The 24,610-nt window shown below is 55.4% G+C and overlaps 2 protein-coding genes across 5 annotated transcripts; one reads left to right on the top strand and one right to left on the bottom strand.

Annotated features, from left to right (window-relative positions):
* The first annotated feature begins 1,095 nt into the window (after positions 1 to 1,095).
* STX1B (syntaxin 1B) lies at positions 1,096 to 20,503 on the top strand. The gene is made up of 10 exons (XM_004439455.3): positions 1,096 to 1,354; positions 10,184 to 10,258; positions 10,515 to 10,614; positions 10,705 to 10,779; positions 13,484 to 13,557; positions 13,956 to 14,064; positions 14,247 to 14,320; positions 16,456 to 16,593; positions 16,694 to 16,804; positions 17,063 to 20,503. The coding sequence occupies exons 1-10, from the start codon at positions 1,325 to 1,327 to the stop codon at positions 17,141 to 17,143; spliced, it is 867 nt and encodes a 288-aa protein (XP_004439512.1). The 5' UTR covers positions 1,096 to 1,324; the 3' UTR covers positions 17,144 to 20,503.
* A 111-nt stretch (positions 20,504 to 20,614) lies between these two features.
* HSD3B7 (hydroxy-delta-5-steroid dehydrogenase, 3 beta- and steroid delta-isomerase 7) lies at positions 20,615 to 24,323 on the bottom strand. 4 transcript variants are annotated; one of them, XM_087417338.1, is made up of 7 exons: positions 24,161 to 24,323; positions 23,616 to 23,787; positions 23,249 to 23,404; positions 22,859 to 22,961; positions 22,446 to 22,551; positions 22,092 to 22,254; positions 20,615 to 21,653 (listed from the first exon to the last, which is right to left on the bottom strand). In XM_087417338.1, exons 1-7 carry the CDS (start codon positions 24,281 to 24,283, stop codon positions 21,238 to 21,240), a joined length of 1,239 nt encoding a protein of 412 aa, XP_087273464.1. In that variant the 5' UTR covers positions 24,284 to 24,323; the 3' UTR covers positions 20,615 to 21,237. The 4 variants fall into 4 exon arrangements, with proteins under 4 accessions (XP_087273464.1, XP_004439511.2, XP_087273465.1 ...); XM_004439454.3 differs by having other exon boundaries at positions 22,446 to 22,545; positions 22,853 to 22,961; positions 24,161 to 24,321; XM_087417339.1 differs by having other exon boundaries at positions 22,446 to 22,545; positions 22,853 to 22,961; positions 23,616 to 23,982; positions 24,161 to 24,237.
* Positions 24,324 to 24,610: the final 287 nt, after the last annotated feature.

Below are 24,610 nucleotides of genomic sequence, written 5' to 3'. Positions count from 1 at the left end.
GAAAGGAGGAGTCTAGAAGGAGGCTGGGAAACAACATCCAGAGATTGGGGGGTGGGGGGTGGACAGGAGGCAGGTGGCAGGTGGGGAGCCAAGGAGAAGAGAGTTTCAAGAAGAGAGAGGTCATCAGGGTCATATGTCGCTGAAAGATCATGGAGGATAAGGCTTGCTGAGTTGTGGATGGATTTGGCATCAAGGAGGTTGCTGGGTACTTGGCAAAAGCAGGTTCAAGGCCGGTCGGGGGCCAAAGCCCTACTGCAGGGGTGGAGGAGTTGACGTGATGTTAAGATATAGAGATGGGGAGAGGAGAGGCGGGCATTAAGGAGAGGGATGCAGGGTATTTGGACCCTCAGGAGTACCAGAATTTCTCTCCCAATAAGGATGAATTTCGTTCTTAACAATCAGAGCCATCTAAAGATAGGCCAGGAGGTCTGGGGAGGTAGTCAGCACCCTGTCCCTGGAGGTGGAAAAGCAGAGCTCTGAGACCCACCGCTGCCCAGGGACTCACACTTAGAGTTGGGGAGGCTGTGCAAAAAAAACAAGCCCCTTGTCCTCCTCAGCTAGGCTTCGCTGGTTCCTTGCACCACAAAAGCCACCTAGAGGGTCAGTCTTGCTATTTCTAGTGTCCAAAGAGCCTCCTGCAGGGACACACACACACAGAGGTGGTCGTGCACAGGCTCACACAGTTCCTCAGACACAAAACATAAAATCTATCTACATCTCCTGCTGTAAAGGGACTCACAGCTCCTCTCCCCAGGTTATTCTCTTAATTCATTTCCTTACCCCCCCTTTCTGTGGGTCACCCCCACCCCACCCCAGCATCTCGGGGCCTCCCGCCGCATCTCCTCTGCCTCTCTCCGCATCTCTCCCTGCTTCTCTGGCTCTGCCCTTCCCCACCCCGCTCTAGGCCTCTCCAGACCCCTCCCCGTGGGCCCCCCTCCCCGGACTACAACCCCCAGGCGCCCCCAGCCCCGGGCGCTGCGCATGCCCCCTGCTCCCCGCCCCCTCCCGGTTCCCCCCTCCCTCCCTTCCTCCTTACCTCCCTCCGCCCCCCTCCCCCGCGCTTCGGCTCCCGCATCCCTCCATCCAAGCCTGTGCCGCAGCCGCATCGCCACCGCAGCCCCGGCAGAGCCGAGCCCGGCCCAGGCCCCTGCCCCTGCCCGGCCCTCGGCCCGCCGCCCCTGGCTCCGCCCCCGCCCACGAGCCACCCCTAGCGGCTCCGGTGCCCCCCGGCGCCCCTAGACCCCGGCCTCCAGCACCGAGGCAGGAGGCAGGGAGCAGCAGCAGAGGCAGGAGGACGAGGAGGAGGAGGAGGAGCCGTCGCAGGATGAAGGATCGGACTCAGGAGCTGCGGAGTGTGAGCTTGGGGGTGGTGAAAATGGGAGGGCGGGACCCCAATATTTGGGGAGCGCGTGGGGGTGGAATGGGGAAGGTGCTGGGATGTGGGGGCAAATGATGAGACTTGAGGTTGGTGGCAGGGGCACCCCAATATCTGGAGGCACCTGATGCCTCCAATGAACCTGCATTTTGGGGACAGTGGCCGGAAGGAGTTGGAGGCCATTAAGACACAAGAGGGCAGGAGAGGTCTCTGGGGCCTTGGACACCCCACGTTCTAAGGAGGGCCCTGGGGTCTGACCTGGGGATGGGAGAGAGTAAATGTCAGGAGAGAATTGGAGGGTACTGCCATTCCCTGGGCAGATTTGCCAAATTAGAAGGATGGGGGTGGTTACTGGGCCAGGCTGAGTCTAGCGGGACCCAGATTTGGGGGTGCTGTGAGGAAGGACACAGGTTGGGACTGAGATGCCAACACCGGGCAGTGAATGAAGTGTGTGTATGTGTGTGCACTCTGGTGGGTTGCTCCCCATGGGAAGGGGGCACCTCTTAGAGACAAGGAGGAAAGGGGTGGCCTCAGGAGACAGCCAGAGGGCCAGGGCCTGAGATGGGGTGACCCCAGAGGTAGGAGATGGGGATGCAGAGGAGAGGGGCACGAGGTTCCACACACAGGGCTTCGGAATTGGGTTGTATGACACGGACTGTGCTCTGCTAGGGGGAACTGGGACATCCTGAACAGTCAGGGGCAGGCTGACGTGGGCCCCGGGTCTGCGGGCCTGAAGCGGCCAGCCTCCAGGAGTCTGGCCAGGCAGCTAGTTCTGTTTGGGTGACGGGGGAGGAGGGCGGCACTGGTGTCTGCAGTGAAGGCTGCATTTGAAGGGGCTGCGGAGTAGGGGCTTGATGAGTATGGTTTCTGGGACAAGGAGGATGCTGGGGGATTTGGAGAAATGACCTGGGGCCCAAGGAGGCAGAGCTGACAGCCTGCTGTGTGCTCATGGCCTGTGGTGTTATGTTAATAAAGTCCTAGCCCTAGCCTGTGTATCCTGATGCACTGGGTCTTTGCCGGGAGCCTGTTGGTTGTTACTTCCGGGCTTATTACTCCATTTGACAGATGAGGAAACTGAGGTTCGGAAATGGGAAGGAACTTGCCCAAGGTCACCAAGCAAGGGAATGGGAGGATCAGACTGGAATCCGGGTTCCCGTCTGCCCAGTAGACCTGTGTCTCTGCACTGGGGGTAAAAAACTCTGTCTTCCGAGAGCCCCCTGGATTTGGGGGTGGGGAACCAGCTTACAGAAGACAAGAGGAAGGGGCTTGGAGGCAAGTGACTGTTGTGTCTGGGGAGAGATGGGTTGGCGAGTGGGAAGGAAGGAGGAACTGGTGGTTGAGGGAGGGAATTCTGAAGGTTTATTTCTTTATTAAACTTTTACTGAATTTATGCTCAGGTATCAGGAAAATGACAATAATAAAAATAACCGACACTCGTGCCAGACACTGTTCTAATTGTTTTATACGTATTAACTCATTTTGATCATCACAGCAATCCTAGGAGGCTGGTACTAGTATTATCCCATTTTATAGATAAGGAAACTAAGGCCTGGAAAGGTTAAGTAACTTGACCAAAGTCACATAGCTGGTAAAAGGCAGCCAGGCAGGCTGCCTCCAGCATCATGCTCTCAACTCCCCTTCTCTCACGATGCAGTTTTCAAAGCAGGTTGCCGTCCGTAATCTCATTAGACTCTCACCAGCCTCCTGGTAAGGTAGGTAGACTGAGAGATTGCTTCATTTTATAGTTGAGGAAACTGAGGCCCAGAGTGGTTAAATAACTTGCCCAGGGTCACACAGCTAGCAAGAGAGGAGTCCAGATTTGAATTCAGATCCCCCGCTGCCAAGACGAGTCCATGACTCCAGAACCCAGAGAAATGGGAAGTGAGTTGGGGTGAGGCTGCGGTGGAATTGTGGTATAATTAGAGGGAGGGAGGGAAAAGGCCTTTAAGACGGGTGTGTAGGGGGAGGCAGGGGATGGGGGTCCTCATCTGAGTGGGTCAGGGGGCCCTGCCCGGAGCTGAGCAATCCTGTCTGCTGGGGCTGTTGGGGCAGCCAGGTGGGGGAGGTGGGAGGTGGTGTGGAGGGGTAAAGGGGGCTGGGAGAATGCTGATGGCTCCTGTGTTAGTCACAGCTCAGGGAAACTAGAGATTTGGGAGGGGGCGGGTGGGGCGGAAAGAAGCTGCCAGATGCAAGGAGTTCAAGGGTCTCCCTGCTGGAATTGAGAGTGAGGAGGCTGGGAGGCAGGAGAGACTGGACAACCTGTAGGAGACCTAGGTAAGGGGTCTCTGAGATGCTGAGAGGGGTGAGGGAGCAGTGGTGGGAGGGGATGTCAGCCTGGGGGGCCTGCTTGTCTTTCCAACAGTACCTTAGCATTCCGAGGGGTTCTCGGATCTGTTTGTCATGTAGTAGTTGAGGGCACAGATTTGGGAGTCTGGATTCAAATCCTAGCTTTGCTACTTCCTGTGTGACCTTGGATAAGTTGCTTAACCTCTCTGGTCCTCAGTTTCTTCATGTGTGAATCGGGAGTAATAGTAGTATGTGCTTTGCAGGGTTGTCCTAAGGATTGAAATTAGTTAATGTGCAAAGTGCCTAGAGGAGCCTGGGCACAGCAGTGCTCTCTGAGGGTTTGTTATTCCATGGTGGACTTGTTTATTTCTCCTGAACCTCACATTAGCCCCCTGAGATAGGCAGGATGTGACCCCTAATTTATTTTGGAGTAAACTGAGGGCCAGAGAAGTAACCCTGACTTGCCCAAGGTCACACAGTTGTTAATGGCAGAGCCGGGGTTGAACCAGGGTTTTCTGTCTCCAGTTCCCCAAGCACCTTTGGTTCGGCACTGGGAGGCACTGGGCTGGAGTGGAGGCTGCAGTGGGCAGTTAATCAGCTGGATTGGTGTCCCAGGGTCCGCGGACGGGGGCCAGGGATGGGGCTCAAGAGTGGCGGTGGGGGAGCAAGTGGGGTAGAGAGGAAGGTTGGTGGGAGAGAGAAGGCACAAGGGCACATGTGGGCTGCAGCCTGGGAGGTGGCCGTGGAGTGGGAAGGCAGGAGATCGGGAGACTGGGAAATGGGGAAAGGGAGGCCTGCGGTGAGGGAGGCTTGAATTTGAGGCCGAGGGGGAATGGAGGTTGCTGTAGGATAAGTCATGCACCCCGAGGGCAAGGGTTGTGTCGTCTGTGTCACACTTGGGTGTGGGATGGGCACAGTCGGTGCTGTAGAAAGGCAGACCTAAATAACAGAAGGAAAGAGTGGCCCAATGTGCGAGAGAGTGGGCAGGGACCAAGAGAACCCTGGGCCCTGGACTGGTATCCCCTGGCTACAGTGGGCTTGTTTCTGCCCTTCAGACATACCAAGGTCCTGCCTGCTTGAGGGCCTTTGCACTTGCTGTTCCCTCTGCCCAGAATGCTGGTCGCTCTGTTTTGAATGCTATTCCCTCTGCCTGGAACACTGTTCCCTCTGCCTGAATTCTGTGTCCTCCAGAGTGTGGCACAGTTGACTCCTTCAGGACTTAGCTCAGATGTCACCCCCCGGAAAGGCCCTCCCTGACAGAACTGTATAAAGCCGCCCCTGATGCGATTTCTCTCTATCACATCTGATTTCTCTCCCTCCTGCTCCTGAGGACAATCTGAAATTATCTTGTTCATTTTTCATGGTGTCTCCCTCCACTGGAATGTCAGCCCCTTGGAGGCAGGGCCTTCCTCCTGTCTTGTTCACCGCTGTATTCTCAGCAGCACCCAGAGGAGCACTTGGCACAGATCATACGTATTTGTGAGATGAATGAGTGACTCAGTGGGGCAGAGGGGAAATGAGGAAGGGAGTAGGTGGGGAAGGCAGGGAAGGCGGAGGAGAGAAACAGGGCGGGAGAGCTAGGCTATGTGCGGGGAGGGAGAGAGGCCCAGGTCAGGGAGACAGATGGACAGGAGTGGGGGAGCGCTGGAGAGAGGCTGCTGCCTCTAGATCAAACGATGCCTGCACTCCGGGGAGCACATGCGAGCATGTGTGTGTTGTGTGCTTGGGCACACGTGTGTCTACACACACTATGACTTTTCTATCACCCAATGCCAGACTCTTTCCTCCTGTCTTATAGTCACCATCTCACTGTCTGTCTCTGGTTACTGACTTGCTGGATCACATCGTCCCTCTCCTCCTTCCATCTACACATCTGTCTGTCGTCTCCCCCGACAGACACACACAGGAGGGCCCTTGGGTCTCTGATGGGGAAGGACTGAAGCTAGAGGCTTGGAGCTGGTGCCCCCGATCCCCACGGTGGTTTCCAGAAGGCGCTCAGGCTCTCTGCACTCTTTCGTTTAATCCTCTCAGGCACCTGAGGAGTTGGTGAGCAGTACAGGGCAGAGAGCCTGGTTCAAATCCAGCTGTATAATCTTGGGCAAATTATTTGATCTCTCTGTACCTCAGTTTCCTCACCTGTCAAATGGAATAAGAACAGTATCTACTTCACGGAGTGGTCGTAAGGATTAAACGAGAAATACTAAGCACTTGTAACAGGGCCCAGCTCATGTTAATCAGCACATGTGTTAGATGTATATAATTCTTACCTTCTTCATTTTGCACATGAGGAAACTGAGGCTTGAATTGTCCATATAGTGGATGGGGGCACGTTTGGTTATCTTTTCCTAGGTAATCTCATTTGCCCACACCCTGCTTTCTTGTAGGCTGGCCAACTTCTTCCAGAAATGCAGGCTGTGCTCATTATTAAACACACATACCTCAGAGCAGGGAGGGCCTGCATCATGCCCACGCATGCATCAGCCCGCCCGTTTCACAGAGGAGCTGGGGCCCAGAGAGGGGCTGAGATTTGCTGAGGGTCACACAGCAAGTCAAGTGGAGGCTAGAATGCCTGGCTTCCTGTCTGGGCTCTTCCTGCAGCCAGGCACCTCTTACTGGTTTTTCTCTCGCGGCCATAGGAGTTCGGCTGTACTGAGGACACAGCAGAGCGACTCTTTGGGGCCAGGTAGGAATAGAGGGATGGAGGGGAAAGAGCCTGGGATTTAGCACTGGACAGTTCAGGTGCCACCTCGGCCTTATTTGCTGTGAAGCCTTAGACAGGTCAGGCAACGTCTCTGAGCCTGTTTCCTCATCTGTAACATGAGAGGGGCAGGGGATAATAGCCAGCCCTCACCAAGCACTTCTTCTCTGGCAGGATTAGGCGTTTTTCCTGCCTGGTCTTATTGCCTCCTCCTGCCTACTATTTGGGGTAGACATTGGGGCCAGCCCAGTGGCATAGTGGTTAAGTTTGCACGCTCCACTTCGGTGGCCTGGGGGTCGCAGGTTCGGGTCCCGGGTGCGGACCTACGCACCGCTCATCAAGCCATGCTGTGGCGGCATCCCACATACAAAATAGAGGAAGATGGGCACGGATGTTAGCTCAGGGCCAATCTTCCTCAGCAAAAAGAGGAAGATTGGCAACAGATGTTAGCTCAGGGCAAATCTTTCTCACCACAAAAAAAAAAAAAAAAAGAGAGTGGGGTAGACGTTATTACCATTCAGCAAATGCAGAGGCTGACGCTCAGAGGGGAGAAATCAAGTGGCCTTCTAGCTGCTGACCTGGGCAAGTTCTTTAGTCTCTCTATGCCTCAGTTTCCCCATCTACAAAAGGGAGCTATAATAATATCTACTTGGGGGGCTATTGTAAGAATTAAATGGGTAAATATATGCAGAGTGCATAGAACAGTGCCCAACACGTTGTAAAATGCTGTGTAAATGTTTGCCATAATTATGATTATGTTGGTCAATGGTCCTTACAGAGTTTTAATGAAGATTAAATGAGATAACAAGAATGTAAGACCTATGCAAAAGGTGCTATTGAATGCTAATATTTGGTTAGGTTTTCGGGGTGCAGAGCTTCCCCTAGATTGGGCCTGAGCAGGAGCTGACCTGAGAGGGAAAATAGCTGGTGGCAGAGTTGCCAGAAGGAGGTGGCTTGGTCTCAACCCCTTCCAAGGGGTTGTGGGGGAAGCATGTCTTAGATGCCTGTGATTTCCTGGCCCCTGTCAGCGTGGATGTCCTTGGGCAAGTCACTTTCCTTTTCCCCCTCTGACCTCCTGTCCTGTCATCTGTGAAATGGGGGACAGTGATATTTGCTCAGCCTTTCTCACAGGGCTTTGGTGGTGAGGATCAGAAGGGATTAGAGATGTAAAAGTGTTTGTAAACCATAGAGGATTATTAGCTCTCAGCTCTCTGTAATTATTATACAAAATAAGTCAAACTTGGGCCCTCTACCTCTCTTCCTCTTTCAAGGACAAGTAAACAGGAAGCCAGGGATGCCCCAGGGCAGACTCTAAGGGAACTGGCTCTGGGAACAACAGGAGAGAGAGAAATTAGACTTTAGGAAGTCTCAAGTCAGCAAGGCGAAGGGAAAGAGACAGAGACAGGCAAGTTCCTGGGCACCTGTGCCAGCGAGAGCTCTCATGACCTGTGAGCACTGGGCTGAGGGTTGAGTGCTTGAAGGCAGAGAACGGGCAAAGGAGTAGCTTTTGGCTTGAGGGGAAGGAAGCCTGGTGGGGCAGCTGGCTTTTTGATGACAGAGCGTCCTGGGAGGCCGGTGGATCCTCAGAGGTGAGCCAAGCATCCCAGAGCCTCTCAGGGCCAAGGTCTATCGGAGTGGTCCGGGGTCAGGTGGAGGCTTGAGAAGCCAGAAATCTATCAGGGTCCCCAGTCCCCACCTGGTGCCACCCCTCCTTCTAGGGGCAGCTGTGGGCAGAGACAGAGGAGCCTCCCTTTCTGGGAGGATCTTGGGGATTCTCTGGAAATTAAATGTGAGTGCTGAACACATTTTCTGATGTGGTGTGGGGCCCAGCGTCTCTGGGGAGGATCCCTGGAGTTCCATTTGGGAATGAAGCTGGGGTGGCTTCGAGAGTGTCCAGCTGGAGGGCTCCTCTGGGCTTGCGGGCGCCTCCTGGAGCTGCCAGGGCTCTGCTGACTCCGAGTTCCCTGCCTGTCTAGATTGCATCTGGGTCCCATCTGGCTCTGTCTAGGTTCGATCTGAGCTGTCTGAGATGTGTCTGTGTCGAGTTTAGTTCGGTCTGAGTCTGTCTGGTTTCTGTCAGGTTCTGGCGGCGATCTTCTCGGACCCTGTCGAGGTTCCATCTGAGCTCCTCTCTTTAGAGCCCCACTGGCTACACCCCAGGTGGACGCTGTTTGGATCCTGTTTTGAATTCATTCAGGCTCTGGTTGTTAGATTCTGTGTGAGTTCTGGCTAAGCTCTTTCTGGAAATCAGGGTGAACTCTGTTTAAATTTTCATTGGGGGCCGGCCCCGTGGCTTAGCGGTTAAGTGCGCGCGCTTCGCTGCTGGCGGCCGGGGTTTGGATCCGGGCGCGCACCGACGCACTGCTTCTCCGGCCATGCTGAGGCCGCGTCCCACATACAGCAGCTAGAAGGATGTGCAGCTATGACATACAACTATCGGCTGGGGCTTTGGGGAAAAAACGGAGGAGGATTGGCAATAGATGTTAGCTCAGAGCCCGTCTTCCACAGCAAAAAGAAGAGGATTGGCATGGATGTTAGCTCAGGGCTGATCTTCCTCACAAAAAATAAAAATAAAAAAATTTTCATTGGGCTGATTAGGGCTCCGGATAAAATTAAGCTTGGTGGGCTCAGCTTTTGCCCTCAGACTTCTGTCCCGAGCAGAGAAGAGTCTTGGGTCAGGAGTGTGTAGCACTGGGGAGCCCTCCCTATACCCCTTCCTCTTTCCCAGCTCTGAATGAGTGTGCAGACCTGAGACTCAGAGAAGCTGGAGAACAGGCCGGGAGGGCCCTCCCGAGTGTCCCTGGGGGTGCGGGTGAACGTCCGGGCGTCCACGTGTCAGCATGCAGCTTTGCTGTGGGTCTGTGTGCGGGTGAACGTCAGCGTGTCAGTGTATCTCCGTGTGGGTGTCAGTGGGCCTATTTCTGTGTGCCTTGTGTGTCAGCCCTTCTGTCTGTGTCGCTGGTCTGTCTGTCTGTTGCTGGTGGTGGCAGTGTGGGTGGGTGAATCCCTTTGTGTCTCTGAGCCCTGGGGGTGGAAGGCTGAGCAGCTGCAGGTTGCAACTGGGAAATCCAAGCAAGTGAGAGAAGGTGGGTGTGAATTTGGAAGAGGCTGGGTGAAAGCAAGTGAATACACCGAGCAGAGTCAGTGAGGGGCAGAGCCGCTGAGGGGGTGAGGGTGGGCGGTAGGAGAAAGACGCAGGGAGCAGGGAGCAGGGAGGTCGGGGTGCTGCCTGTCTCTCTCCTCTAGCCCTCACTGGGCTTGATGGTGCTTGCTTAACTTGGCGCCCGCGGCCCGCCACTGGCACTGAAGTGACCTTGCAGAGGAAACATGGCTTGTTGGGTGGAGGCTGGAGGGGAAGAGAAGGGGAGCAAAGTGAGGCCTGGGCAGGAAAGGCTGGTGGGGCTGGTGGAGAGGGTCAGCCTCCTGGGACTTCATTCCAGACCCCTTCTCGAAGCTCAGAGCCAATTACTGCAAGGCTGACATTTAGCTGGTTGTTACAATATTGAAATACCTCCATATGGTTGGTTAATAGCAGCTGTCCTGAGCGCCACCCACCTCCAGAGTGACTGCCCTCACACGGCCCCTTCCGCCCCCTGAAAGGGTGCCTCTTGCTAATTCCCTCCAAGGTGTCCTTTGGCCTATCAGCTGCCTGGCCTCCAGGACCCTGTTCCACAAGATATCTAGTGTTCCTTCTGAGTGCTTGGTGCCCTTGCTGTCCCCCCTGCATATGATCCCTCCCAAGACCCCTGCTCTGAGCCTAGAGCTGGGAGTGTCAGGACCAGGGTACGGACTGCTCATGGACTCCACCTTTGTTTGTCTCTCAGGCGAAAGACAGTGATGATGAGGAGGAGGTGGTCCATGTGGATCGGGACCACTTTATGGATGAGTTCTTTGAACAGGTAATTAAGCCTCCATTGAGCCCCTAGACCCCCCTCCATTGACCCCCACCACCACCACTGAGCCCCCAGAGCCCAAACCTGGCCCCAAGCCAGTAACTTCCTTCTCCCTGTCCCCCCGCTGTCTACTCCTACACCCCCTTGGCCTTTTACCAATCCCTCTGAGTCTGGCCCATTGCCCTGAACCCTGACTGAGCCCCTTGGAGCACCCCCGTCTGGCCTGATGACTTGGCTGAGTATAGTCGATTTGCTGCCCCAGGTGGAAGAGATCCGGGGCTGCATTGAGAAGCTGTCGGAGGATGTGGAGCAAGTGAAAAAACAGCACAGTGCCATCCTGGCTGCCCCCAACCCAGATGAGAGTGAGTGCTGCTGCTAGGGGACTGTGGGTGGGGGGAGAAGCGGTCTGGGCTCCGATCCAGACTTCTCACCGGCCCTGGCCCTCCCCTCAGAAACCAAACAGGAGCTGGAGGACCTCACTGCAGACATCAAGAAGACGGCCAACAAGGTTCGGTCCAAGTTGAAAGGTGAGCAGTGCAATCCCCGATTAAGAATTCTGCCCTCCATTGGACCAAACAGGCCTTTCTATAAGGAAAGTCTGCAAACTTCCAGGAGCCAGATTCCTAAACAGTGAGAAAGCCCAAAACCCCAGATTTCCCTCCGTGCTTTAGATTCTTTGGAGAAGGCTACGTGACAGGGAAATGAGGGAGAGGAGGCTTTCTGTCCAAATCGCATCTGAGCTCTGCTGGTTTCATCAGCATGAAGGTCCATCGGAAAAATATAGTCTTCCAAGTGGCTTTGGTTTCATTAAGGCCTCATTTCTACAGAACAGGTGCCGGGCGTGGCGCTGAGCGCCCAGTAAGTGGGCTCAGCAAATGCTTCTGGATTGGTATCCTCAGCTCAGGACAGATTGGACTGTGTGGCTGACATCAGGGACTGGCACACTTTCAGAAGGGACTTGCCAAATGCTCATGTATTCACTCTATTTAAGGGCTTGGGTGCTGGTAATAACCACCTTCCCCTCAAGCACTGTGGGTTGGGAACCTCCTTGTCTGCTGGTGCCAGGGGAATAGCAGTGTTACCGTGATGCTAATTTGTATGGTCATGGTAATTCGGCAGCAGAAAACATTGCCCAGCACCTACTCTGTCCGAGGCACATTGCTGGGCTTTGGGAAAAAGGAGCATGTCCGCCCTGAGTGCACTGACCTTGCCAGGGAGATGAGGACAGGGACTCTGTGCCCTCCTGGACTCAACCGGAGGCCATGTGTGAGCTGTCAATGCTGCTCTGTAAAAGCAAGCCCTTTGCACACAGGACAGTGTGCTGGAAAGGAAAATGACCTAAACTGGGAGCACATTAAGTGCAAATCCAGGCAGAGGGAGTCCAGCCTCCATGATCACCTCATTCCAGACAAGTACTCTACCCTCAGCTTCCTCATAAGAAAAACTGAAGCAGGGGCCGTGCCGGTGGTGTAGTGGTTAAGTTTGCATGCTCCGCTTCAGCAGCACAGGGTTTGCAGGTTTGAATCCTGGGCGTGGACCTACGCACCACTCATCAAGCCATGTGTGGCGACATCCCACATATAAAATAGAGGAAGGTGGGCACAGATGTTAGCTCAGGGCTAATCTTCCTCAGCAAAAAAAAAAGAAAAGAAAAGAAAAACTGAAGCAATTTCAAAGCTGGCTTAAGAAAATTTTTTTTTGTAGCAAAGTCTTTTTTTTCCCAAATGAAATCTTACAAAGAGGTCCAAAATATAAAACACATAAAAAAAAAATCAATCTGTTCAGGCTGAACTAGAGTTGGGAGGCCCAGGGCCCTACCTGCCTGGCCTCCCCTTCACTCCTGGCAACAGCCCCTGAGATTTCTTCTCAGAAGCAGGATTCTGTGCAACACAGTCTAACAATCCCTGGGCTCAACAGTTTCTTTGGGCCCATTGAGCTCTGACCTTAACAGTCCCTATAAGACCATGAGGAGGGCTCCATGTTTTAGGGGTTCAGGAATAGACCAAGAAAGAAGCTAGGGAAAGTGGCAGTGGCTAGAGAAGCTGACTTTCCAGACCTCCAGACAAAGAGAGAAGCTGCTCTTCTTCTCCGTCTTCCTCCAGCAGTGTGATGGCACACGCTCGGACTTTGTGTGTGACCTGGAGTGAGTTGCTTCACCCATTTGAACCTCGGTTTCTAGTCTGGAACATCGTCTGATATCACTGAACTCCCAAGGTTCTTGGAAGAAGTCAGTGAGACCCTGTAAAGGACCCCTCCCTCCAGGGCTTGGCCCCAGCCCCAAGTCTGACAACAGGGTCCCGGTCTGGGCCAGAGATTCCGAGATCCCAGGGTGTGTGTCCCTGTGCTTTTCCCACAGCAGCTGGGCCAGAGCTGTCACTCAGTCACTGTGCCTGCCATGGCTGGCAGGGAAGCGCTGGGGTGCCATCTAGCCCCATACCTCCCCTGCTGCCAGCAGAAAGAGAAGTGATGTTCTCAGGGTTGGCCTGAAGGCCCTTCCAGGTCTTAGAGGGCCTGGTGATTCATCCCTGCTGCATTTTCCAAGCACTGTAGATCTTACCGCAAGCTCTTTTTTAGAAAATCTGAATGGTAAGTGTCAGGAGTGCATGATCCAGAAGCAGGAATCCCAGTTAATCTGTCTGATTTTCCAGAACATCTTTTAGAAATAGGAATTCCTGGGACAGGGATCACCTTGCAGGGCAGGAGGAGAGCAGTTTTCTCTGTTGGAACATCCGTCCACTCACCCTAGAATTTTCCAAGGAAAGGGTGGCTACTAGAACCCCACCCACCTGGAGTGCCTGCCTTCCACCAGAAAAATCCCAGGGTAGGTTCCTGTCCCTTTCCAGAGGCTGTAGGAAGTGGAGTTCCCCAATACACCAGACCCTCCAGTGGACTGGGCTCACACCCCCGCATGGGGGTTGGGCAGGACTTAACAGCTGTGGGACTTTCCAAGATCCAGTCCTTCCACCAGAACAAACAGCCCCCTTCTGTCTGGTGATCTGTTGACCCTCAATCTCCCCTCCTACCTGCCTTTCAGATCCCCTCAAATGTCTGTCCTTTTATTTGCCGGCCTCCTGCCCCCTCACCCTGGATCCTATACTCTGCCCTCGCCATGGGTGTGACATCTCTTCACAGGCCTGGGGCCTGCCTCGGGGTGTCGACCCTTCATAGGTCCCAGACCCCTGCCCCACATATCCTGGGTCTCCTGCCCGTCACTGCCCCTCTCTCCCGCAGCGATCGAGCAAAGCATTGAACAGGAGGAGGGGCTGAACCGTTCCTCCGCGGACCTGCGCATCCGCAAGACCCAGGTAGGAGGCGGCGGCCAGGCCGGGGTGGGACCGGGACCGGGACCGGCACCGGCCAGTGGAGGAGCCCCGGCTGGAGCCTGGCGGGTTGGGGGTGGGCGGGCCAGAGCGGAGCAAGGCGCGGGGCGTGGCCAAGGAGGAGCCTGGAGCGGGGCGGGGGCGGGGCGGGGGCGGGGTTATAGCGGAGGGCGGAACCTGGCCACATCGCGGTGCGCTGATGCGGGCCGAAGCTGGTTTGAGCGTGGGATAGGGGGCGCGGGGTAGGGGGTGTGCGGGTGTGAGGGGTTGGGATCGTGGCGCGAGCTGAAGAAGGGGCCGGAGGCCAACTCATCCCCTCCTCCCCACTCCATCCCTCCACTGCCTGCTCCCCTCTCCTTATGTGTCTGTACCCCCCACCCCAGCACTCCACGCTCTCCCGGAAGTTCGTGGAAGTAATGACCGAATATAACGCGACCCAGTCCAAGTACCGGGACCGATGCAAGGACAGGATCCAGCGGCAGCTGGAGATCAGTGCGTGTGCCCTCCCTCACCCCCTAAACAACTCAGGCCTGCCCAAGCTCCCTTCCAGGCCCTTCCTCTCCATGGAGAGGGCACCTGGCCTGAGGCTGGGTTGGAAGGGTGGGCTCCCAGGTCCCTGCCCCAGGCCCCCAGGCCGGCCCTGTTCCTGAGCAGGGAGTCCTTTCTCCCCACAGCCGGAAGGACCACGACCAACGAAGAACTGGAAGATATGCTGGAGAGCGGGAAGTTGGCCATCTTCACCGATGATGTGAGCCGTGGGTGGGGGTGGAGTCTGTTTGTGGAAAGCATTCGCCTCTCCTCCCTCTCCAAACTTAGGTTGAACTCAGGGTCCTAAGTCCACCCTGGAATAACAAGCAGTGGGAAGCCTGCACCTGGAACTGGGGAATTCCATGGGGGCAGAGCAGGAAGGCACCCCCATAAAAATGGCAAATGGTAGTTTGCCAGGCACTGTTCTAAGCACTTACATATTTATATTTACCTACTAACTCATTTAATCCTCACCACAACCCTCTGAGGGAGCTGCATTTCACAGATGAAGAAATCTGACCCAGAGAGGTTTAAATAACTTGCCCTGACTTGCCCGAAGCCTCAGAGCCAGGATTTGAATCCACAGTCTGTGTTCGGGAGTCAGGACTCTTTACTACTAAGATACACTACTCCCTACTGAAGCAGGTCATTTCACCAAATGACTAATTTGCCTTCATTTTGAATATTTTTTTAAAAACCAGTTTTACTTTTGCTGAAGTTTTGCACACTGCCTGCCTTTGTCATTTCATGTGTGAGTGGATGGGCTTCCCCCAACTGTAGTTCTTTCTCTTGTTGACTTTTGCCCCGGCCTGGCCAGGTCTGTCTCTCTGCTTCTGGTGGCAGAATGGCTCTGGTCAAGGTTTCTAGACCAGGATTAAAGGATGTTCAGTGACTATGTATCAGTTTTCAGCAAATTGTTATTTAGATAATTGATCTTTCTTAATTAATTTTGAATAAATTGACTGAGGGCCAGTTAGCCTGGAGCACCCAGAAACAGCTCTGCATAGGCTGTCTGTGTGTCTGAGAATGGAGGGAGCCTGGTGAGTGGTTTTCAGGGGACAGAGCTGATCCCTGCCAGTTAACCCACCATCACTGCAGTCCACAGGGTGGTTGGGACCTTGCCTGAGGGCTGTGCAAGATGCAGACAGGCCCAAGGTAGTGGTTAACCACTGGAGTCCGGGAAGGCTTCCTGGGGAAAGTGGCATTGAGCTGTGCCTTAAGAGACAAGGGGACATGGGGAGATGGGCGAAGGGCAAACTAGACAAAGGGAACAGTTGAACAAAGGCAGGTAGAGTGCACCACTTGCCAAACAGCCATTGGATGATTTTGGCTCTTATAGGATATGTAGGAGATGAGGGCAGAAAGGGAGACTGGGCCTTGACTGCTAAGGTAAAGGTGTGTAGCCTGTGGGTAGTGGGGAGCCCTGGAGGGTTTTAGAGCAGAGGAGTGGCTTGCTGCGGTCTGAACAGTCACTGGTTTGGGAAGGTGTTTGTGGGGAGGAAGTGGATCTGATTGTGGGTTGGAGTCTCTCTCCCACTGACTCTTGAGGCTGCAGTGTGTTTCTTTATTATTTCTCCCCTCCCCCTCATGTGGTGGGGGCTCCAGGGGCCTTGTGGGCACACTGCCTTCTCATCTGGGCCTCCTCTTCTGCTCTCTGCTGTGTCCTCTTCCATTACCCTGTCTGCCTTTGACCAGACAGGGGCCCCCAATACCAGTGGGGCCCCTGCACCCCTATCTTTCTCCCTGGGCTTCCCTGGTGTGTGTGATAGAGAAAGCCCTGGAGTGAGGTGGTGGGCGCAGGACAATTTTTATTTCTTATAATTAAAAAAACTTGTTTTGGGGCCGGCCCGGTGGCATAGCGGTTAAAGTTCGCGTGCTCCACTTCAGTGGCCTGGGGTTTGCAGGTTGAGAACCACTTGTTAAGCCATGCTGTGGCAGCTTGACATATAAAGTAGAGGAAGATGGGCACAGATGTTAGCCCAGGGCCAGTCTTCCTCAGCAAAAAGAAGATGATTAGCTCAGGGCTAATCTTCCTCACACACAAAAAAAATTTCAAAAAAACCCCCCCAAAAACTTGTTTTTAGTGCTTGCTGTGTGCCAGGTACTATTCTAATCAATATACACATATTGACTCACTTAATCTGCCCAACAACCATGTGAGATAGGCACTGTTATTTTCCATCTTTTCTAGGTGGAAAAACTGAGGCCCAGAGAGGTTAAATAATTTGCCCACAGTCACAGCTAGTAAATAAAAGCCAGAAATGAACCCAGATGCTCTGGCCACAGAGACCGAGCTCTTATGGGGGTGAAGGGTGGTCTGCAGCTCTCCCCTCCACCTCACCCCCATCGCCCTAGATCAAAATGGACTCGCAGATGACGAAGCAGGCACTGAATGAGATCGAGACGAGGCACAACGAGATCATCAAACTGGAAACCAGCATCCGTGAGCTGCATGACATGTTTGTGGACATGGCCATGCTCGTGGAAAGCCAGGTACAGCCTCTGCCACACCGCTCTGGAGCCTCCCCCAGGTCCCCGGGGTTCCCTCTTCCAGCCCAGCCCCTACCCCTCCCTATGCACCTCTGCTCTGCAGGGTGAGATGATTGACCGCATTGAGTACAACGTGGAACATTCCGTGGACTATGTGGAGCGAGCTGTGTCTGACACCAAGAAAGCTGTGAAATATCAGAGCAAGGCCCGGAGGGTGAGCCGGGGTGGGGGCCTGGGGGGTGGGTGGGCCAGCCAGCCGGGGGCTGGGCTCAGGCCGGGGCTGAGGTGACTGAGGAAATCTGTGCGAGGCCTTATCTCTGGCTCTGACCTCTTCCTTTTTCTGTTTTCTCTCCCCTCTTCTTTTTCCTCACACCCTCCTTTCCCTCCTTTTTTCCCATCTGTCTGTCTGTCTCTCTTTATCTGTTTCTCTGTCTCTCGCCTCCTTCTTCCCTATTGCCCTTCCTGCCTGCAGAAGAAAATCATGATCATCATTTGCTGTGTGGTGCTGGGGGTGGTCTTGGCGTCATCCATTGGGGGAACGCTGGGCTTGTAGGCCCCCCACCCCATCTCTCCCAGACCCATCCCCCACCACATCGGGAGCAATACCCCCACCAGTCCTTTCACTCCATCCCCTACTCCAGGCTCACCCCCAAGACAGACCCAGACAGTCCCCCTTCACCCCCATTAGACCCTGGAGTCCCTGGACCTCAGCCTGCCACGGACCACCCCCGGCCCCCGCACGTAGATAGCAGCAGGCGTGACTACACATGCACACCAACATGCATGCTGCCGGCACATGCTTGAGACGTGTGGGCACCCCAGTGTGTGTGTGTATGTGTGCAGATGTGTGTAGAAGCACCAAATCACACTTCATGCCCCCCACCTGGAGCCTGTGTGCTGTCTGAGCTTCCTCCCTTCACTTGGGTGGTTGTGTAGACTGTGGCTGAGTACAACACAGCAGCCCACCAGGCCCCACTCTGTCTTCTGTGAATAGGTGTGTGTGTGTGTGGCACAGATCTGTGGACACAATTTGTGTGCACGGAATTTTGTGTTCGAGTGTTTAAATCTAATGCAACGTCACTTCCCTCACTGTCACCCCCTTCCCTGTGTCTGCTACAAAGAGGGTGGGTTGTGTGTGTACAGATGCTCACACTCACTTTCCCAGAGGATCCAGGTAGGCCCAAATGCAGGTAGGCCATGGCAGACACCCCAGCGTGATATAGAGCACACCCTCCTGGCTTAGTCACCCCGGGGGCTGGCACATGTCCTGGGGAGCGTGTGTGTGTGTGGTCAGCCCATGGAGTTCAGCCAAGGTGAGTGGAAGCGCATGCATGTAAATAACCTAGCTTGGCCTGTATATACGTGTGCATTTCCCCCGGCAGGTGATGTGAGGGACACGTGTGTGTGTGTGTCTCAGGGATGTGCCTGAAGTGTTGGTAGGTCTTCTCTTCAGACAGAGCTCTCCATATTGTGCACTGGACACGTGTTTTGGGTGGGCACAGAAATCTGTGTTTCTGTGCTGTCTAGAATATGACTGTGTAAGTGTGTATATGTGTGTGTGTGCATTTGCGTGTATAGAGGCTTTCTACATAGTGTTTCTGCTCCTATGTATTATACACACACACACATTTATCTTTAGGGACGTGTGCCCCATCCAGGTTTGTTTATCCAGATATATTTGCCCCCTCCCTGTCTCCCCAGAGCTTCTGACCAATATCTGGTGTGGCTACACACTGCTACATCAACATTGTGCAGCTTCCTGCCTGCAAGGTCTCAGAGCCCCTGTGCACACATGCCCAGATGCTTATCTTTCTCTGTGTCTCTGCACCCCTGAGAGCTTGGTACACCTCAGTGTCCTCACACATGCCAAGGCTGAGGAGGCCTCGTGCAGGTGGCCATACCCAGGCACACACATACACACTGGAGCACACGTGCATGGTAACATGGGCATGGTGCCCCTACAGGTCTGCACCCGTTTGCACACGAATGCCTCCTGGAAGGGCTATTTGTGGGATACCTTACTCATGGGGCACATGTCAAGGGCTGCCCCAGACAGACTGACAATGAGAGCATGCCTGCCTTCCACACACTGAGCTTGGAGCTGGGAGAGGCCAATGTTTGTCCCCACTGCCTCAGGGACCTTGAGTTTGGGGAACTGTTTATTTCAGATGTACTGGAGTGGCCAGTGTGGCAGCGGCCACTCAGGATGGGCTAAGTCCTGGGACCCGTCCCCTGACACCTCTTCTGCTGAAGTGTTGGCGACAGCCATTCTCCCACCAGGATGAGATTGAGGGTGGGATGCAGGCCTGGTTTCTGATGGTGAGGAAAGGGCTAGGTCCTCCCTCATTGTGTAGACAACAAATGCATGGGTGGGTTTGTGCATTTGGTGGCAGGTGAGAAGTACATGGGCGGAGGACAGTGTTAGAAGCCCCCCACTCCATGGCTCAGGAACATGGACCCACACATACAGGATGGAACACACAGGTGCAAGAATGTGCCCTGCCTTGGGGTTGGGCACACATGTGCACAGGGTGAAGGACTCCAGGGGGTGTGCAGATCATTTCCAGGGTCCCACTTCCTGTGAACCATGTGTGTGTCAGACATGACCTTCCAGTGTGTGTGTGTGTGTGTGTGTGTGTGTGTGTGTGTGTGTGTGTGTGTGTGAGAGAGAGAGACAATGCAGGTGTGACCTTCCAGAACACAATACTCCTCCCCACTCCCACCCCAGCTCAGATAGCCTGCCTCTTCCCTCGCTGGCTGTGTGGGCCCTGCCTGTGTGTGGCTAATATATGTAACCCCCAAGGTGTGCTGTCCTGAGGAGGGAGCCTGCCTGTCCATTCCCAGAATGCCCTTCTGCAGGACAGGAAGTTTGCCCCCGTGTCCTGACTGCAACCCTCCTGCTCCCATCTCAGGCTTCTTTGGGGACGTCAGAGCAGGGCCCAGCAATTCCTTCCTTTTTCCTTCCTGCTGCCCAGCCAGGACACCCTTTCAGCCCAGGTGTTTCCAGAATTCCCACAGCCTTGGGGCCACAAGGAGAAGGGTGGAGCTCTGGCTGGAGTGATGCTACTGCCTCTGAGTAGCTGCCCATCTCTGGGCCTCATTTGGACCAGAGGGCCCCAAGGGTCTGCTATGCCCCAGGTTCTGCAAGTCCCATGCATTATACGATGTGTTTGCTTGTTGGCTGCTGTGTCTGTGTGTCCTGGAGTGTTGTCCGGGGGCGTGTCTTCTGCATGGTCTCAGACAAGCAAGTGTGTGCTGCCTACTCTCCATGCACCCACAATCATCAGGCCCATGAGTGCCCCATGGGTGGTCCCGGGCCTGGCTAGGGCTCGCCACTTCCCCTCCCCCTTTCTTCCTAGCCCTGCCTCTCACGAAGCACACTGCGTGTCCATCCCATGTGCCTGTGGGTCGATGCACGCTCTTGCCACGCCTTGAGCGTGTGTACATGATGTGTTCTATGCATTCACCCTGCACCCCCAGCCTGCCCCGCAGAGGACAAGATGGGTGGCCCCCGGCTCCCTTCTCCCCCATCCGCCCCCTGCCCGCTGTGCAGCCGTGTGCGTTGGCGTGTGTTCCCGTGTCGCTGGCGTGTCACGTGATGTAGCCGTGTTTGCTGACATGAGTCCCTGCCCCTTCTGTTTCTCTGTTGGTTTCTAGAGCTCTTTCCCTCTCCTCCCCAGAGGGGACAGGACTCCTGGGGCCTGGCTGGGGACCCAGAGCCAGGCCACCCTCTCCTGTTAGCCCTCAGAGTCCCATTTCTCTCTATTGGTGACCAAGTTGCAAATGGATAAAACACAGGAAAATTCTGCCCCCGCCCCCGCCCTGCATGTCCTGTCCCCAGAGCCCCCACCCCCACCCTGGGCCGGGTCGGGCCCCGTGGGACGGGAGAAATAGCAACCAATCCAACAGCGGGCGTTCTGTGTGCTCACTTCCTTCTGTCCACACATGGGACGGTCGCCGTGGGGAGGGGGAGACACATGGTGGGAGGCGGGCTGGGGAGCTGGAGAGGCGGATGGACACAGGCTTGGATAAGGAGTTTTAATCCAGGGCTTGGCCAGGTACAGCATTGCTGGGGCATCCTCAGGCAGAGATCTAACAATATTGCAGGAACTGATTTGGGTAGAGGAGTGGGAAGAAGTGAAAATACACGGATTTCCTCAGCTTTCATTGGGGAGAATTAAAAGATAAATGTCTAAAGGTGATAAATGTTTTAAAATAATGGGAATATGATGCCCCAAGGAGGGACAGAGTGATGGGAGGAGCCAGAAAGCATCTTCACTCTGAATCCAGGCCTGAGGATCACGCCTGGATGTCAGAAGGCCAGCATGAGGCCTGTGGAACTTCTCCCCACTTCCTGCTGGGAAAGCCGGCAATGGGGCGGGCAGTTGAGAACACCAAGTCAGACCCTTGCCAGCCAGCCTTCAGGCCTGGGTAGAGAGTGAAGCCGTTCCTGCCTTAGAACTGAGAGGCATCAGGACACAGACTCAAGCCTCATGGATTTAAACTGTGGAGAGCTCCAAGAGAGCCAGTCTGGCACCAGACCCCTGCCTCCAGCTCTCAAATGTTGCCTTCCCCCCCACCCAGGGTTTGAGGGCTCTGGACCCGGAAGGATGTGCCACGCTGGGCCTCCAGGCCCCAGCTCCACCGTCACTGGACTGAACCCTCCATGGCCTGCACCCAGCGAATGGTGCGGGTCCGGCTGTCCTCCCATGAAAACAGGGGCTCATAGCCAAAATGGCGCTGAGCCTTGTTGGTGCTGACAGTGAAGGTGGTGTTGGCCACGGCCAGCGTGTAGGGGTTGAGCAGGGGTGCATAGAGCAGCAGTGGCCGCAGCAGCCACTGCAGCAGGGCATTGAGGGCAGCCAGAAACACCAGCAGCCAGTAGGGCAACAGTGGGCGGGTGCCCACCAGCCGCAGTCCACAGGGGCCCAGGAACTCCATGTTGAAGTCCTCGTAGCTCTTATAGGGTGACTTGTCATAGCAGAAGTACACCTGGCCACCCATTAGTGCCGCTCGCTGCTCCAGCTCCCGGGCCACCAGCACATGCATCCAGGCTACGTTGCCTGCCAGTGGAGAAAGGGGTGGACATGACCGAGTGCCCTTGCGACCATGTAGATGCTGCTCTCTCCTGGGCCAGCCCACGTACAAGCCATTCCCTCTTTCGGCCCATGTAGATGCTGCCACCATAACTACAGCCCTAGTAAAGGCTGCTTTCTCCCTGGCCCCTGTAGCCACTTGCTCTCCTGGGCCAGCCTGTATGGACCCTATTCCTTCTTCTTTTGGTCCAGTGTAGATGCTGCCCCTCTCCTCTCCTCAGCTTATGACGTTTTTATGTCAGCCTTCCCAACTTGCATGGATACTGTTTTCTCTGTGGCTTGTGCAGACAATGCCCACATATCAGTCTACCCCGGCCCGTGTATAGACCATCCTTTTCTAGGCAGTGTACATCCACCCACCCCCCAGCAAATTCTTCGCCTCCCCTCGCCTAGCCCGGGCCTCACCCACGTAGACCCGGCCGTGCTCCACAGAGGCTGGGACGGCCCGGAAGAGCCGACCCCCCAGGCGCAAGCCCTGGTGGTAGAAGTCCCTCATGATCTGGTGGCCTTCACCATAGATGCCGGTGGGACGCAGGGCACACGTTACCAGGGGCAGCCCCCCGCGGACCTGGGAGCAAAAAGCAGGCACTGCTAAGACCTAGGACCCAGTGACCCACCCTCTGCCCTGGCCTCCTCAAGCTGGAGATGGAAAGGAGGTACCCAGGGCAGGATGCAAAGAAGCCCAGCTGGCCCTGGTTCTGCCTTTGACTGGCAGCCCTCCCCACCCCCATCTCTAGGTCTCCTCTTCTCCAGTCTCACCTTCCTTCCATTGGCTTCCAGGACCAGCCGTTCAGCTAGGGCCTTGCTGCAAGGATAGGGGTGTCTGTGTATTGCTTCATATGGGGTGTCCTCATTGCCCCTGGTGGTGGGAGAAGGAAGATTCTTTTTTTTTTTTTTTTTTAAGATTTTATTTTTTGCCCCCAAAGCCCCAGTAGATAGTTGTATGCCATAGCTGCACACCCTTCTAGTTGCTGTATGTGGGACTCGGCCTCAGGATGGACAGAGAAGTGGTGCCTCGATGCGCACCCGGGATCCGAACCCGGGCCGCCAGCATCGCAGCGCACGCACTTAACCACCAAGCCACAGGGCCGGCCTAGGGAGAAGGAAGATTCTTAATGCTGAGGGGAGATGGAGCTCTTACAGTATTAGGGGGAACCTCAGCTCACCTGTAGAAGGGGTGGCCTTTGATGTTCGGCCCCACAACTTCCATGCTGCTCGTGTAGACCAGGAACTGTGTTCCAGCCTGCACACAAGCCTCAATCACGTTCTGTGTGCCTGGGGAAGGCGGGGGGTGTGTCCAAGCTGAAGCTTCCTCCCTCTCCACATCTTTCCCCTCCCCATCCCAAATCTGGTTGAGGGTATGTGCTTCCTTCCCCAGGTCCAGGGAAAACTACAGCAGGTCACAGCCTGCCGTTACAGGGGCAGGGTGTCCACAGGACAGATTGTCACCAGAGAATCACAGAGATCAAGGTCAAAGAGGGGGTGGGGAACAAACAGCCAAGATCAGGCCACGTGCCAGGGAGTGTTAAGTGTGTTATTAGAACTGGTGGGGAGCATCTCACCCTGCACGTTGACCTCATGGATGGTCTCAGGACTGGCCCTCCCAAACACGTCCACCAGCCCGGCTGTGTGGATGACCACATGGGCTCCAGCCACAGCCGCTGCCACTTCGTGGGCCTGGGTCACATCCCCCTGGATGGCAGTCACCTGCACGGGCCCTGGTAAGGGGTTAGGGCAGCCAGATGCAATGTCAGAGCTGGGGCCATCGGCCAGCTGCTGCGTTCAGCCTATACCCTTGGGAGCCACATGTTCCCAGTGTGACTCACTCATCCCATTTATGTGCCCTGGAGATAGTAAACAGGCATCATCTTTTCCACCACAGTGAAGGGAGTCCACACCCTCCCCCCATTTCCTCCCCACCACCATCACCTGTCTTCAGCTCCTCCAGCCAGGGACCCAGGTGTAGGTCAAAGATCCGCAGCTCACGGAGCCGGGGTTCCTGCTGCAGCAGCATTCGCACCACGTGCTCCCCCAGGAAGCCACAGCCACCTGTGACCAGGTACACCAGCTTCTGGGCCTGTGCAGAGTCTGCCATGCCCAGCTGAGGAGAGACCCTGGCTCACCTGGGTTGCTTGCCGCCACCTGCCCCAGGACCGGAGGCCCACTTGTTACTCCTGGAAGGGGCCTCTGGCCTACGGACTGGAGCAGTGACCCAGGGGCCAGGGCTATTCCTGGAGGGGCAGCTGTGGGTGCAGCAGTCAGGCTCCCTGCCCTCTGACCCTGCCAGCTGCAGTTACTGAGATAAGAAGGGTGAGGGCTTAGTGTGCAGGAAGGGCTCAGGGTTTGAGGTGGATGGGGAGGTTCTGGGACAAAAAGGGAGGGGGAGAGGCAGGAACTGGGGAGAAAGGATTGAGGAAGGTGGGCAGGGCTGGGACTAGAAGGGACCCCTGGGCCCTGGCATCACCTCTGCCTACCTGCAGCCACAGTCGCAGGGCGCCCAGATGGGCCTCCGAAGGGGCTGTCTTCTCGTCCGCCTGGGCCAGCCGGCCAGCAACACACCATCCCCTTCCGCTTGTTCCTCCTCCCTCCTGGCCCATTCCAGGAACAAGAGACCAGCCCAGCCTCCACCCCTCCGTCCCCTACACTCTTGCTACAGGGCACCCCCTGGTGGCCACTCTTCACTCCACTGGCATCTGGTTCCAGCAAGAACTGGGGGAAGGGGGCGGGAAGCCAGAACCTGCTGGGTGGGTGCTGAGGGGTTTCAGGCCACAGGATGGAGCAGGCAGAGTGACCTCACTCCCATTGCATGATGTCAGTCCTTCCCTCTTGCTGGATGTCCCAGGAGGCCAGAAGCTCAGAGGCAGCTGTGGCTCTGGGAAGGGCAGGAGGCCTGACCTTGGCTGGCCTTGGTGGGGGATTTCTGG

The sequence above is a fragment of the Ceratotherium simum genome, chromosome 26, assembly GCF_057802395.1.
Source record: "Ceratotherium simum simum isolate JZ-2026a chromosome 26, ASM5780239v1, whole genome shotgun sequence".
Taxonomy (NCBI): domain Eukaryota; kingdom Metazoa; phylum Chordata; class Mammalia; order Perissodactyla; family Rhinocerotidae; genus Ceratotherium; species Ceratotherium simum.
This window is presented reverse-complemented; position numbering and strand designations above follow the sequence as displayed.

Excerpts from the sequence above, each read along its gene's own strand:
- HSD3B7 (XM_087417338.1), bottom strand. The coding sequence starts at position 24,283 with ATGGGCCAGGAGGGAGGAGGAACAAGCGGAAGGGGATGGTGTGTTGCT. Across the intron at positions 22,962-23,248 it reads CCATGAGGTCAACGTGCAGG|GCACACAGAACGTGATTGAG; the intron begins GTGAGATGCTCC and ends CGCCTTCCCCAG. Across the intron at positions 22,552-22,858 it reads AACATCAAAGGCCACCCCTT|CACCAGGGGCAATGAGGACA; the intron begins CTACAGGTGAGC and ends TCCTTCTCCCAC.
- STX1B (XM_004439455.3), top strand. The coding sequence starts at position 1,325 with ATGAAGGATCGGACTCAGGAGCTGCGGAGT. Across the intron at positions 14,321-16,455 it reads TGGCCATCTTCACCGATGAT|ATCAAAATGGACTCGCAGAT; the intron begins GTGAGCCGTGGG and ends CCATCGCCCTAG. Across the intron at positions 16,805-17,062 it reads ATCAGAGCAAGGCCCGGAGG|AAGAAAATCATGATCATCAT; the intron begins GTGAGCCGGGGT and ends TCCTGCCTGCAG.